This window comes from Labrus mixtus, unplaced genomic scaffold (assembly GCF_963584025.1).
Source record: "Labrus mixtus unplaced genomic scaffold, fLabMix1.1 SCAFFOLD_100, whole genome shotgun sequence".
In the NCBI taxonomy this organism is placed as follows: domain Eukaryota; kingdom Metazoa; phylum Chordata; class Actinopteri; order Labriformes; family Labridae; genus Labrus; species Labrus mixtus.
This window is the reverse complement of record NW_026870264.1, coordinates 44,801-60,000: the sequence shown is the minus strand read 5'-3', so window position 1 is coordinate 60,000 and position 15,200 is coordinate 44,801. Positions and strand designations below refer to the sequence as shown.

General features: G+C 41.7%; 2 protein-coding genes across 2 annotated transcripts; both read left to right on the top strand.

Moving 5' to 3' along the window:
- The first annotated feature begins 4,106 nt into the window (after window positions 1-4,106).
- On the top strand, window positions 4,107-7,439 carry LOC132967190 (cytochrome c oxidase subunit 5B, mitochondrial-like). The gene is made up of 4 exons (XM_061034054.1): window positions 4,107-4,272; window positions 4,709-4,779; window positions 6,764-6,863; window positions 6,965-7,439. The coding sequence occupies exons 1-4, from the start codon at window positions 4,122-4,124 to the stop codon at window positions 7,075-7,077; spliced, it is 435 nt and encodes a 144-aa protein (XP_060890037.1). The 5' UTR covers window positions 4,107-4,121; the 3' UTR covers window positions 7,078-7,439.
- Window positions 7,440-8,510: 1,071 nt separating this feature from the next.
- Window positions 8,511-14,982, top strand: LOC132967189 (cytochrome c oxidase subunit 5B, mitochondrial-like). The gene is made up of 4 exons (XM_061034053.1): window positions 8,511-8,649; window positions 10,885-10,955; window positions 14,307-14,406; window positions 14,508-14,982. The coding sequence occupies exons 1-4, from the start codon at window positions 8,553-8,555 to the stop codon at window positions 14,618-14,620; spliced, it is 381 nt and encodes a 126-aa protein (XP_060890036.1). The 5' UTR covers window positions 8,511-8,552; the 3' UTR covers window positions 14,621-14,982.
- The last annotated feature ends 218 nt before the right edge of the window (window positions 14,983-15,200 follow it).

The window sequence follows — 15,200 nt, the reverse complement described above, 5'->3', positions numbered from 1 at the left end:
TATTTGACCTATATTTAAAATGAATATTCAGTCATCCAGTTTGCATTATACTTTTACTCTCTATGTCTGCATATTGTATGACATCATTCAAATGAAAACTAAAAGGTCTTTGGCTTTTCCTTTTCAAACTTGCCGTGCTAAAAAGTGATCATAATTCAAACCAACTCAAAAACGAATTGGCAAAGTCCACGGCGCAGGAAAGAGACGTCAGACTCCAGCTCCCAGGTGAACGTAATATTTACAGTCTATGAGGCGAGCGGGCAGAACGTGCAGTACGATGGGTGGCGGGGTGAATCTTTAACACTAGGGCAGACTTTAGTTCACACTGTGATACTGGTGGTGATCGGAGTGTTTTTTTCAGCGCACACTGAACTTTCAGCGAGACGACGCAGCAGCTTTATAACCAGAGCTGCCAAGTCTCACGCGTGACACCATGCCCACTATCTCTGACCGTGAGAGTCACTCAGCATCTGCACGCCGTGAAATTCACACAGACGTGTCCTAAGACCGGTTTATTGATAGATTATAGATCACTCTCTTCTCTGCTTAACTTAGTTACATTAAAAAAGATTATCGATTGAATTTTCTGTTTCTAATAATCTCTCCAGCTCTGTGCACAAAGTGTCTCTCATCCTCTGTGCGTAATGGCTCACACTCTCCCTCTCGACCGACTGTATGAGCTCTCTCTCCCTTTCAGAGATTGTTTTGTAGTTGTTGTAAAGAATAATCAACTACAACGCCAAAACTGAATCAAAATCAGGGCAACAACTAGTTTGGAGCTTGTACCAGTGTTAAAGATTCACCCCGCCACCCATCGTACTGCGCGTTCTGCCCGCTCGCCTCATAGACTGTAAACATTACGTTCACCTGGGAGCTGGAGTCTGACGTCACTTTCCTGCGCCGTCCACTTTGCCATTTCGTTTTCGAGTTGGTTTGAATTATGATCACTTTTTAGCATGGCAAGTTTGAAAATGAAAAGCCAAAGACCTTTTAGTTTTCATTTGAATGATGTCACACAATATGCAGACATAGAGAGTAAAAGTATAATGCAAACTGGATGACTGAATATTCATTTTAAATATAGGTCAAATAATGCACCTATAATATGAAAATTAAAACACGTTTCTGTTACTGTATTTTAATTTTAAAATTAGCTTTTTCATTTGAATTATGACACAAATTTTGAAATTTTTTGAAAATGAAAAAGCAAATGTCATTTTCTTCTTCATTTTAATTTAGTCAAAGAATGTGCATTTTTTTTGTGATCAACTTTTTATTGAAATTTTACATAAGATGCTTATATCAATCAATCAATCAACTTTTATTTGTATAGCGTCAACTCATAACAAGTGTTATCTCGAGACACTTTACAAGAAGCAGGTAAAATACCTTACTCATTGTTATGTTACAAAAAGCAGGTAAAAGACCTTACTCATTGTTATGTTACAAAAAGCAGGTAAAAGACCTTACTCATTGTTATGTTACATAAAGCAGGTAAAAGACCTTACTTATTGTTATGTTACAATGGGGGGTTGTTCTGGCAGGCCGTCAACCGACGATCTTGAGGAGCCTAGGAGAGCTCAAGAGCTCCCAGGAAAGTAGGTGGTTAGTGACTGAGATTTATAGATAGATACATGCAGTAATATGATGTATTATATATGCACAGAGAGAGAGAGAGAGAGAGAGAGAGGAGCTCAGGGTGCCAGTTCCCCCGGTAGTCTAAGCCTATAGCAGCATAACTAAGAGCTGGTCTACACCAGCACCAGCCCTAACTATAAGATTTATCTAAAAGGAAAGTTTTAAGTCTATTCTTAAAAATACAGACTGTGTCTGCCTCCCGGACCCCGGCTGGAAGGCGGTTCCAGAGGAGAGGAGCCCGATAACTGAAGGCTTTACCCCCCATAGTACACTTGGAGACTGTAGGTACCACCAGCAGGCCTGCACTCCGGGACCGCAACGCTCTCGAGGGACAGTACGGCACTAGTAGCTCCTTAAGATAAGATGGTGCCTGGCCATTTAGAGCTTTGTAGGTGAGAAGAAGGATCTTGAATTCTATTCTAGACTGTATAGGGAGCCAGTGCAGAGAAGCCAGGACAGGAGTAATGTGGTCCCTCTTCCTAGTTCTGGTTAGTACACGAGCTGCAGCATTCTGGACCAGTTGAAGAGTCTTTAGAGATTTGCCAGATCACCCTGACAAAAGAGAGTTACAATAATCCAATCTGGAGGTAACAAATGCATGAACTAGTTTCTCTGCATCACTTTGCGACAGGATATTCCTGATCTTGGATATATTACGAAGGTGAAAGTAGGCTGTTCTTAAAACTTGACTGATGTGAGAGCTAAAAGACATATCTTGATCAAATAGAACTCCTAGATTCCTAACAGTGGTGCTAGATGCCAGGCTGATGTCATTAAGGACAGTCAAATCACTAGAAAAAGTCTCTCTGAGGTTCTTAGGGCCTAGCACAATAACTTCAGTCTTGTCTGAGTTAAGTAGCAAAAAATTTCTGGTCATCCAGGTCCTAACGTCCTTAAGGCACGTTTCTAGCTGACATAACTGACTGGTACCATCGGGCTTCATTGATACATAAAGCTGAGTATCATCTGCATAACAATGAAACTGTATGGAGTGTTTCCTCATAATATTTCCCAGAGGAAGCATATATAATGTAAAGAGAATTGGTCCAAGCACTGAACCTTGTGGGACTCCATGGCAAACTTTAGTGTGCATAGAGGACTCATCATTAACATGTACAAACTGAGATCGGTCTGATAAGTAGGATTCAAACCAACTTAAAGCAGTCCCTGTAATTCCAAGTAAATGTTCTAGTCTGTATAATAGGATCTGATGGTCAATGGTGTCAAAAGCAGCACTAAGATCTAACAAGACGAGCACAGAGAGAAGTCCCCTGTCTGAAGCTAGAAGTAGATCGTTTGTAACTTTAACTAATGCAATCCTGACTGGAACTCCTCAAATAAACTGTTGTCATGGAGAAAGTCACACAGCTGATTAGCTACCACTTTCTCCAGGATCTTTGAGATAAAAGGAAGGTTGGATATAGGCCTGTAGTTAGCCAGAGTTCCTGAGTCCAGAGTAGGTTTTTTAAGTAGAGGTTTGATTACCGCTACTTTAAATGTCTGTGGTACATAGCCTGCCAGTAAAGACATATTGATCATATCTAATATGGAGTTGCTAACTAAGGGAAAGACTTCCTTAAACAGCTTGGTTGGGATTGGGTCTAAAAGACAGGTTGACGGTTTCGATGCAGAAATAATGGAATATAACTCTGAAAGGTTGATTGGAGAAAAACAGTCGAGACTAATATCTGGTCCTGGAACTGTCTCTGCTGTATCAGACGTATCTGCACCAGGTAAGGGCAGGAGGTTACCAAGTTTGTCTCTGATGTCTAGAACTTTGTTGTTGAAAAAGCTCAGGAAATCATAACTGCTGAGGGCTAGAGGAATACAAGGCTCAATGGAGCCATGACTCTCTGTCAGCCTGGCTACAGTGCTGAAAAGGTATCTAGGATTGCTTTTGTTTTCCTCGATTAGAGAGGAGTAGTAGGCAGCTCGGGCGTGACGTAGAGCCTTCATATATCTTCTATGACTATCCTGCCAGAAAAAACGAGATTCTACCGTTTTGGTCGAGCGCCATATTCTTTCAAAATTCCGCGACGATTGTTTCAGAGTACGGGTTTCTGAGTTGAACCATGGAGCCACTCTCCGCCGCTTGACAACCTTCTGTTTCAGGGGAGCAATCGAATCCAGAGTAACTCTCAGCGAATCCACTGCACTATCAACAAACTGATCTAGCTGAGAGGGACTAAAAAACCAAATAGGTGTGATTAGCTCATGTCTCGACCAGCAGGTATGCTACAAATTAGCATGCTAACAAGCAGCTAGTTAATGATAAATATTGTGACCTTTAATTAAAATGTTTCCAAAATAAGTTTAAAATTTACAATAATGAATTATCTCAATGATTGGCTGAACATCTTATCTTAATTCAACACGGTTTTAAGAAACAGTTTTTAATGTGATCCAGTGGGGGAAAAGAACTACAAGACTCAAAGAACTACAAGACTCTCTGACGTAAAAACGCTCTGACGAGCTGGTGCGTAATGACGTCATATGTCCGCGACCAGCAGCGACCATCAAGCGTCAGAGAAGGAGAAATGGCTGCAAGGTTACTGCTCCGCTCGGCTGTGAGAGCCGCTGGAAGCTGCCGGGCCGCCCCGGTACCGGCTCTGACCCGCGGGATGGCTGCTGGAGGTGAGGACGGAACCACCGACGAGTTATTAGATCTTAAAGACCGGAGAAATCCCGTTTTAAAGACGGTGTGTTTGAGGCACGGACAGGTAGCTGTGATGACTAAGATCAGGCGACACTCCGGGTAAAAATATCAGAATTTAAACAACAATCATGAACCGTTTAAACTCTGAAGCTCCAACTACTTAAAGTTTCACCCGACAGAAGGAGGCCGACATTTCTAATAATTCGGCCAACATTTCAAACAAAAATAAGTTTATATGAAAGCTGAAAGTTAGTGAACTGTCTCAAACATTCAGAGAGATTTCTGAAGAGAACGTTTTTCTTACTCTATGAGTTTTAATAAATGAACATATAAGTGACGTCACTGTTTTAATAACTTTGAATTCTGTTGTGTTTGGTGATATTTTCTGTTTAAAACACAGCTCTCTGTCCTCAGGGATTCCCACTGATGAGGAGCAGGCGACCGGACTGGAGAAGATCATCATGAAGGCCATGAAGGAGGGATCGGTATGAAGACATGAACACATGAACACATGGACACATGAAGACATGGACACATGAACACATGAACACATGAACACATGAACACATGGACACATGAACACATGAACACATGAAGACATGGACACATGGACACATGAACACATGAAGACATGAACACATGGACACATGAACACATGAAGACATGGACACATGAAGACATGGACACATGAACACATGAACACATGAAGACATGAACACATGGACACATGAACACATGAAGACATGGACACATGGACACATGAACACATGAAGACATGAACACATGGACACATGAACACATGAAGACATGGACACATGAAGACATGGACACATGAACACATGAACACATGAAGACATGAACACATGAACACATGAAGACATGAACACATGAACACATGAAGACATGAAGACATGGACACATGAAGACATGAACACATGAAGACATGAACACATGGACACATGGACACATGAACACATGGACACATGGACACATGAACACATGAAGACATGAACACATGGACACATGGACACATGAAGACATGAACACATGGACACATGGACACATGAACACATTGACACATGGACACATTGAGACATGAAGACATGGACACATGAAGACATGGACACATAAACACATGAAGACATGGACACATGAACACATGGAGACATGAACACATGAACACATGAACACATGGACACATGGACACATGAACACATGAACACATGGACACATGGACACATGAACACATTGACACATGGACACATTGAGACATGAAGACATGGACACATGAAGACATGGACACATAAACACATGAAGACATGGACACATGAACACATGGAGACATGAACACATGGAGACATGGACACATGGACACATGAAGACATGAACACATGGACACATGAACACATGAAGACATGGACACATGAAGACATGGACACATAAACACATGGAGACATGAACACATGGAGACATGGACACATGGACACATGAAGACATGAAGACATGGACACATAAACACATGGACACATGAACACATGAACACATGGACACATGGAGACATGGAGACATTAACACATGGACACATGGACACATGAAGACATGGACACATAAACACATGGAGACATGAACACATGGAGACATGGACACATGGACACATGAAGACATGAAGACATGGACACATAAACACATGGACACATGAAGACATGGACACATGAACACATGAACACATGGAGACATGGAGACATTAACACATGGACACATGGAGACATGGACACATGAACACATGAACACATGGACACATGGAGACATGGAGACATTAACACATGGACACATGGAGACATGGAGACATTAACACATGAACACATGGACACATGAAGACATGGACACATGAAGACATGAAGGAGGGATCAGTACAAACACTTTAACACTTATTTTAGAATCAAATCAGTGAGAAATCTGAAAGAAAACTAAAAGAAGAAACAACTTTTAGTTTAGTTCATATTCAGAGTTATTATCTATAAATTTTAAATAAAACGAACCCCCCCCGAATATAAGACGACCCCTCCCCCCCCTGAATATAAGACGACCCCCCCCGAATATAAGACGACCCCTCCCCCCCTGAATATAAGACGACCCCCCCCCCGAATATAAGACGACCCCTCCCCCCCGAATATAAGACGACCCCTCCCCCCCGAATATAAGACGACCCCCCCCCCCGAATATAAGACGACCCCTCCCCCCCCGAATGTAAGACGACGCCCCCCCGAATATAAGACGACCCCCCCCCCCGAATATAAGACGACGCCCCCCCGAATATAAGACGACCCCCCCCCCCCCTTCACTCAGATGTATTTCCAGAAGAAACATCTCATGTTTTGGCCGGTGATTAATAACATCTAACGAGCGTTAAGAAGTCCTCAGTATATGTCTCTAACCTGCCTGACCCCCCCCCCCCCCCCCCCCATTCAGGATCCCTACAGCATGATGAAGCCAAAGGAGTACGCCGGCTCCAAGGTGGACCCCCACCTCGTCCCCTCCATCACGAACAAGAGGATTGTGGGATGTGTCTGTAAGTTGATTCTGTTTGTTTTAACAAACACTGATTCATGTTTACCGTGTGCTCGTGTTGTGACTCACTTTCTCACTTCCTGTCTCACTTCCTGTCTGCAGGCGAGGAAGACAACACGGCCGTGGTCTGGTTCTGGCTCCATGAGGGCGAGGCCAACCGCTGCCCGTCCTGTGGTTCCCACTACAAACTGGTTGCCCATGAGCTCCCCCACTAACCTGTGTTCACATGTTCCAGCTGTGTGTCTGCTCAGGGTTCACCCTCTGTGACCTCTGACCTTTGACCTTCACACACATGTCTCCAACTAGTTTATTTATCTCTGAGCTCTTCTGTCCACTTCCTGGTCTTAGGTGGTGAGCTCTCGCCTGATTGGTCTTTACTTGACGGACCCGCTGACCTCATCAGTTTTTTGTTTTCCATGTTAGCATGAACGCAGGGATCACGTGTGGTTTGGGACACAAACAGATTCTTCAAACATTTCCACTTAACTGCAGTTTACATTGACACGAGTACTGAACCATGTTCCTCTGACTCCAGGAGACTCCTTTGATTCAAACAATAAAGTCTCAACTTCTCTCTTCAGACGTCTCTTTGTTTCCTGTTGAACATTTGAACATGCTGATCTGTTTTTAAAGAGATGTGAGTTATTGAAGGGGGAGACATCAGGGTCTTTGTAGAGTATTGACACAGATCTGGGATCTGGTGTTGAACCTCTAACATCATCAGGTCCTGCAGGCTGCAGCTCTCACCTGTCGTCTCATCATCATCAACCTGAAGCGTTGTCTCGGAGACACGGGGCACGCCGTCACCTGACACGACCTGTAGTCTCTGCTGTGGACAGGAAGGAATGTTTTGTCCCATATTCAGTAATGTTTGTGTTGATGAACAGACTGCGATGTGAAGTGGGTCACTCACAGTCAGGAACCCTTCAGAGAACTTGCAGCTCTCTGACCTCATTTTATCAAACATAAAAACCATCAGACACCAGCGCAGCGTGTTTCATGAGGGTTAGACTCTGATGTAAGATCAGTGTGTACCTTCTAATCAAACAGAACTCCTCCAGCTGACCACACTGGTGGGGGGGGGGGGGGGGGGGGGGGGGGGGGGGGATGATGGAGTAACGTGTGAATGAAGATTTACATCAGCAGACCTGAGAGAGCGTGCAGGTGGGAGCGTGCAGGTACGACCCAGTACTACTCTGAGGAGTGTAAAGACGATGGAAACTGGTTTTCAGCCAGAAACATAAAAAAGACTAATAAAGAATCCAGAAACATTTACTACATGAATACATAAAGAATAAAAGCTCTGCAAAGACCATTCAGTGAAAAGTGCAGCGTGCAATGAGCAGAAGAAAATAAATAATGAACTGTTAACAAACTTAATATCAGTGGGTACACGAGGCCTTTAAAAACCTATAAAATAAATAATGAACTGTTAACAAACTTAATATCAGTGGGTACACGAGGCCTTTAAAAACATGTAAAATAAATAATTCCAGATTTTATTATTTTGTGAGAAAAATTCTCAATATTTACTGTCAATGGAAAAATCCCCAAATATCTGAAATTCAAACAGATTTTCTGAGGTAAAAAAAACATATAAACCAGTGACGCGCTAATAAAGCGCCACACGTCAACACGTCAACACGTCATCAGCCTGCGTCCATATTTCTGTGACAGCGAAGAAGGAGAAATGGCTGCAAGGTTACTGCTCCGCTCGGCTGTGAGAGCCGCTACAAGCTGCCGGGCCGCCCCGGTACCGGCTCTGACCCGGGGGATGGCTGCTGGAGGTGAGGACGGAACCAACACTCACCTTTAGATTCTGACAGAGGAGAGAAAAATGATTTTAATAAACGGAGAGTTCCGGCGGAAGTCCTCAACACGTTAGCATCGTTAGCATCGTTAGCAGAGCTAGCAGAGAGAGGTCAAACTTTAATTTCAAACATTTATTAAAAAGAAGTTTTTGAATAATCTTATGAACAAATGTTCTTTAGTTTGTGTTTAATGTTTAACTGTGTTTTTAACTTAAGTCTCATTTTAGTAAAGAAGCTAACTGTTAGCTCTGAATCTTTATTAAAGTTTAAATTATTCTACATAAAAATACTATTTTATTTATAATAATAATAATACTTAGAGGTTTTAGTTACTGATAAAACTATTAATATTTAACTTTATGAAAAGTTTTATCTTTATATTTAAGTTAAACAGGATTTTAAATCATCTGAATAAAAACATTTAAAACATTTAATACATTTAAATACATTTAAATACATTTAAAAACATTTAATACATTTAAATACATTTAAACACATTTAATACATTTAATACATTTAAATACATTTAATACATTAAAAACATTTAAATACATTTAAAAACATTTAATACATTAAAAACATTTAACACATTTAAAAACATTTAATACATTTAAAAACATTTAATACATTTAATACATTTTAAAACATTTAAAAACATTTAATACATTTTAAAACATTTAAAAACATTTAATACATTTTAAAACATTTAATACATTTAAATACATTTAATACATTTTAAAACATTTAAAAACATTTAATACATTTTAAAACATTTAATACATTTTAAAACATTTAATACATTTAATACATTTAAAAACATTTAATACATTTAATACATTTTAAATTCATTTAATACATTAAAAACATTTAAATACATTTAATACATTTAAATACATTTTAAAACATTTAATACATTTAAAAACATTTAATACATTTTAAATTCATTTAATACATTTAAAACATTTAATACATTTTAAAACATTTAATACATTTTAAAACATTTAATACATTTAAAACATTTAAAAACATTTAATACATTTTAATACATTTAAAAACATTTAATACATTTAAAAACATTAAAACATTTAAATACATTTAAAACATTTAATACATTAAAAACATTTAAAACATGTTGTGACTATTTAATGTCCTGATGTAGAACTGCATCCTGTAGTCACCTGTGCAGGTGTAAGAAAAGTCTTAAAAACAAGAACATAACTTTAAGTGACGTTTCTGACAAAAGATGAAGCAGATGAAGAATCACTGATATGAAGTGATGATTATATTTGTGTTTGTTTACAGTTTGCTACCAACTTCCTGTTCACCTCTGACCTCTCATCACCTGACTATTAACCCCAATCACCGATTATCGGTTCAGTTCAGTAAATATTAATTTGCGTTTCACTGTCAGAAGTTCTCAATGGTACCAAAATAACCGATCCGTACCGTCCTACTTCTTCCTTCTACCTTCTGTTGGGGCGCCGAGCGTACCGATCTGACCCTAAAGGGTGGAGCTTGACACGATGCAATCTTTTGATTGGTCGAAAGAATCTTCTCTTCCCGTAGTGAGCGACAAACACAAAACGATAATTGTTTAAATATCCTGTGGATTTGGAGAGACTGATCTCAAGGTGGTTTTTGTTTTATTATTACTATTGTCAGCATGTAGCTCCGCCCCCATGGACGACCTCGGAGATGCAGACCTTTGTAGGAATCATTGATCTTTGTGTCGCGTTCTTCTTTGTGGATTTATTGGCGGTCTCCACTATGTCGCGGCGCTGTGTAAGGTACGGTTGTCTGTGGAAACGAGAGCACCGCTTGGTGGAAACAGGTTTTAATTAGATAAATAAACATAAAATAAATAATTATACATAAATAATGAACATCGATGTAAATCAACACGTAGCGTCTGTGTTTCTGACACAACGGGTTTTAAAGGCGCTGAATTTTCTCGCCGTTGTGTCACCGGATAAAAGTTTTAATTCATGATTTTGAAGAGTTATTACAGCGGCTCCAAACATCTTAATGATCAGCACAGATCAATGAAACGCTGCGGCGTGTGGTCGTCTCTGAAGGGACAGATCTGATATGGGGATCAGGTCAGAGATAGACGTCGTTACGGATCAGATCATCTGCACACCTGATTCATGGAAACAGAAAGTTTGTCTTCATGGTGCTCGAGTTAAACATGTGAACTCGTTCTGTCCTCAGGGATTCCCACTGATGAGGAGCAGGCGACCGGACTGGAGAAGATCATCATGAAGGCCATGAAGGAGGGATCGGTATGAACACATGAACACATGGACACATGAACACATGAAGACATGAACACATGAACACATGAACACATGAAGACATGAACACATGAACACATGAAGACATGAACACATGGACACATGAAGACATGAACACATGAACACATGGACACATGAACACATGAAGACATGAAGACATGGACACATGAAGACATGAACACATGGACACATGAACACATGGACACATGAAGACATGAACACATGGACACATGAACACATGGACACATGAAGACATGGACACATGAAGACATGGACACATGAAGACATGAACACATGGACACATGGACACATGAAGACATGGACACATGAAGACATGAACACATGGACACATGAAGACATGGACACATGAAGACATGGACACATGAACACATGAACACATGGACACATGAAGACATGAACACATGGACACATGGACACATGAAGACATGGACACATGAAGACATGGACACATGGACACATGAACACATGGACACATGAACACATGAACACATGGACACATGGACACATGAAGACATGAACACATGGACACATGAACACATGGACACATGAAGACATGGACACATGAAGACATGAACACATGGACACATGAACACATGGACACATGAAGACATGGACACATGAACACATGGACACATGAACACATGGACACATGGACACATGAAGACATGGACACATGAAGACATGAACACATGGACACATGGACACATGAAGACATGAACACATGGACACATGAAGACATGGACACATGAACACATGAAGACATGGACACATGAAGACATGGACACATGAAGACATGGACACATGGACACATGGACACATGAACACATGAACACATGAAGACATGGACACATGGACACATGAAGACATGAACACATGGACACATGAACACATGAACACATGAAGACATGGACACATGAAGACATGGACACATGGACACATGAAGACATGGACACATGGAGACATGGACACATGGACACATGAAGACATGGACACATGAACACATGGACACATGAACACGGACACATGAAGACGGACACATGGACACATGAACACATGGACACGAACACATGAACACGGACACATGAACACATGGACACATGAACACATGGACACATGGACACATGGACACATGAAGACATGGACACATGAAGACATGAACACATGGACACATGAAGACATGGACACATGAAGACATGGACACATGAACACATGAACACATGGACACATGAAGACATGAACACATGGACACATGGACACATGAAGACATGGACACATGAAGACATGGACACATGGACACATGAACACATGGACACATGAACACATGAACACATGGACACATGGACACATGAAGACATGAACACATGGACACATGAACACATGGACACATGAAGACATGGACACATGAAGACATGAACACATGGACACATGAACACATGGACACATGAACACATGAAGACATGGACACATGAACACATGGACACATGAACACATGGACACATGGACACATGAAGACATGGACACATGAAGACATGAACACATGGACACATGGACACATGAAGACATGAACACATGGACACATGAAGACATGGACACATGAAGACATGAAGACATGAAGACATGAAGACATGGACACATGAACACATGAACACATGGACACATGAAGACATGAACACATGAACACATGGACACATGGACACATGAACACATGAACACATGAACACATGGACACATGAACACATGGACACATGAACACATGAAGACATGAACACATGGACACATGAACACATGGACACATGAACACATTGGATACATGAAGACATGAACACATGGACACATGGACACATGAAGACATGGACACATGAAGACATGGACACATGAAGACATGGACACATGGACACATGAACACATGGACACATGAACACATGAAGACATGGACACATGGACACATGAACACATGGACACATGAACACATGAAGACATGGACACATGAAGACATGAACACATGGACACATGAAGACATGGACACATGAAGACATGGACACATGAACACATGGACACATGAACACATGAAGACATGGACACATGAAGACATGGACACATGAAGACATGGACACATGGACACATGGACACATGAACACATGAACACATGAAGACATGGACACATGGACACATGAAGACATGAACACATGGACACATGAACACATGAACACATGAAGACATGGACACATGAAGACATGGACACATGGACACATGAAGACATGGACACATGGAGACATGGACACATGAAGACATGGACACATGAACACATGGACACATGAACACGGACACATGAAGACGGACACATGGACACATGAACACATGGACACGAACACATGAACACGGACACATGAACACATGGACACATGGACACATGGACACATGAAGACATGGACACATGAAGACATGGACACATGGACACATGAAGACATGGACACATGGACACATGAAGACATGGACACATGAACACGGACACATGAACACGGACACATGGACACATGAAGACATGGACACATGAAGACATGGAGACATGGACACATGAAGACATGGACACATGAAGACATGAACACATGGACACATGAAGACATGGACACATGAACACATGGACACATGGACACGAACACATGAACACGGACACATGAAGACATGAACACATGGACACATGAACACGGACACATGAAGACATGGACACATGAAGACATGAACACATGGACACGAACACATGGACACATGGACACATGAAGACATGGACACATGGACACATGGACACATGGACACGAACACATGGACACATGAACACATGCAGCTCTGAGAGCTACCTGCAGAGTGACTGTCCTTCACATCAGCTCTTAGTGGAACATGGTAAGCCCTGTTCTGCAAATTCATCCCATTTCTAAAAAGGGACTGAAGGTTGGGAGCATCATGGGGGTCTTCATGTTTCACTGAAGCTTTATCAAAAAGTTAGAACAGAACATAGATATCAACAAGCAATTGTGAGAGCATTGATTAGATTCAGGAGATGCAGACTGAGGGAGTCTCTCTGCAGACAGCTGCCCTCTGATTGGTGGAGAGACACAGGGTCACTACCAACCTGCAACTCTCCAAGCTGGCTCGCAAAGATTAGTGTGTACCAGGAACATCTGTTCGCTTTGAACGCGATGTTACAGCCCTACTTCACCTTATGTCAAATATAACTCGAGCAGTTTCCCACAGTTCAGATTTTAAGATGATTCCTGGTCGTGTCTCTAACCTGCCTGACCCCCCCCCCCCGCTCCCATTCAGGATCCCTACAGCATGATGAAGCCAAAGGAGTACGCCGGCTCCAAGGTGGACCCCCACCTCGTCCCCTCCATCACGAACAAGAGGATTGTGGGATGTGTCTGTAAGTTGATTCTGTTTGTTTTAACAAACACTGATTCATGTTTACCGTGTGCTCGTGTTGTGACTCACTTTCTCACTTCCTGTCTCACTTCCTGTCTGCAGGCGAGGAAGACAACACGGCTGTGGTCTGGTTCTGGCTCCATGAGGGCGAGGCCAACCGCTGCCCGTCCTGTGGTTCCCACTACAAACTGGTTGCCCATGAGCTCCCCCACTAACCTGTGTTCACATGTTCCAGCTGTGTGTCTGCTCAGGGTTCACCCTCTGTGACCTCTGACCTTTGACCTTCACACACATGTCTCCAACTAGTTTATTTATCTCTGAGCTCTTCTGTCCACTTCCTGGTCTTAGGTGGTGAGCTCTCGCCTGATTGGTCTTTACTTGACGGACCCGCTGACCTCATCAGTTTTTTGTTTTCCATGTTAGCATGAACGCAGGGATCACGTGTGGTTTGGGACACAAACAGATTCTTCAAACATTTCCACTTAACTGCAGTTTACATTGACACGAGTACTGAACCATGTTCCTCTGACTCCAGGAGACTCCTTTGATTCAAACAATAAAGTCTCAACTTCTCTCTTCAGACGTCTCTTTGTTTTTATTCAAATGTTCAGACTTCTGAGATTTAACCTCCAAAAGGAAACGGAGGAGAGTTCTTTCAAAACGATGAACTCTTTGATCCTGTCTGTTTACTAAACCTTCTATTCCAGTAGTCCGTCCTGATTGGTCTAAAATGCAGTTTGAGACCCGCATGTCGTTCTGATTCAGACCAGTCTCCCTGATGTCCTGTTTCCCACA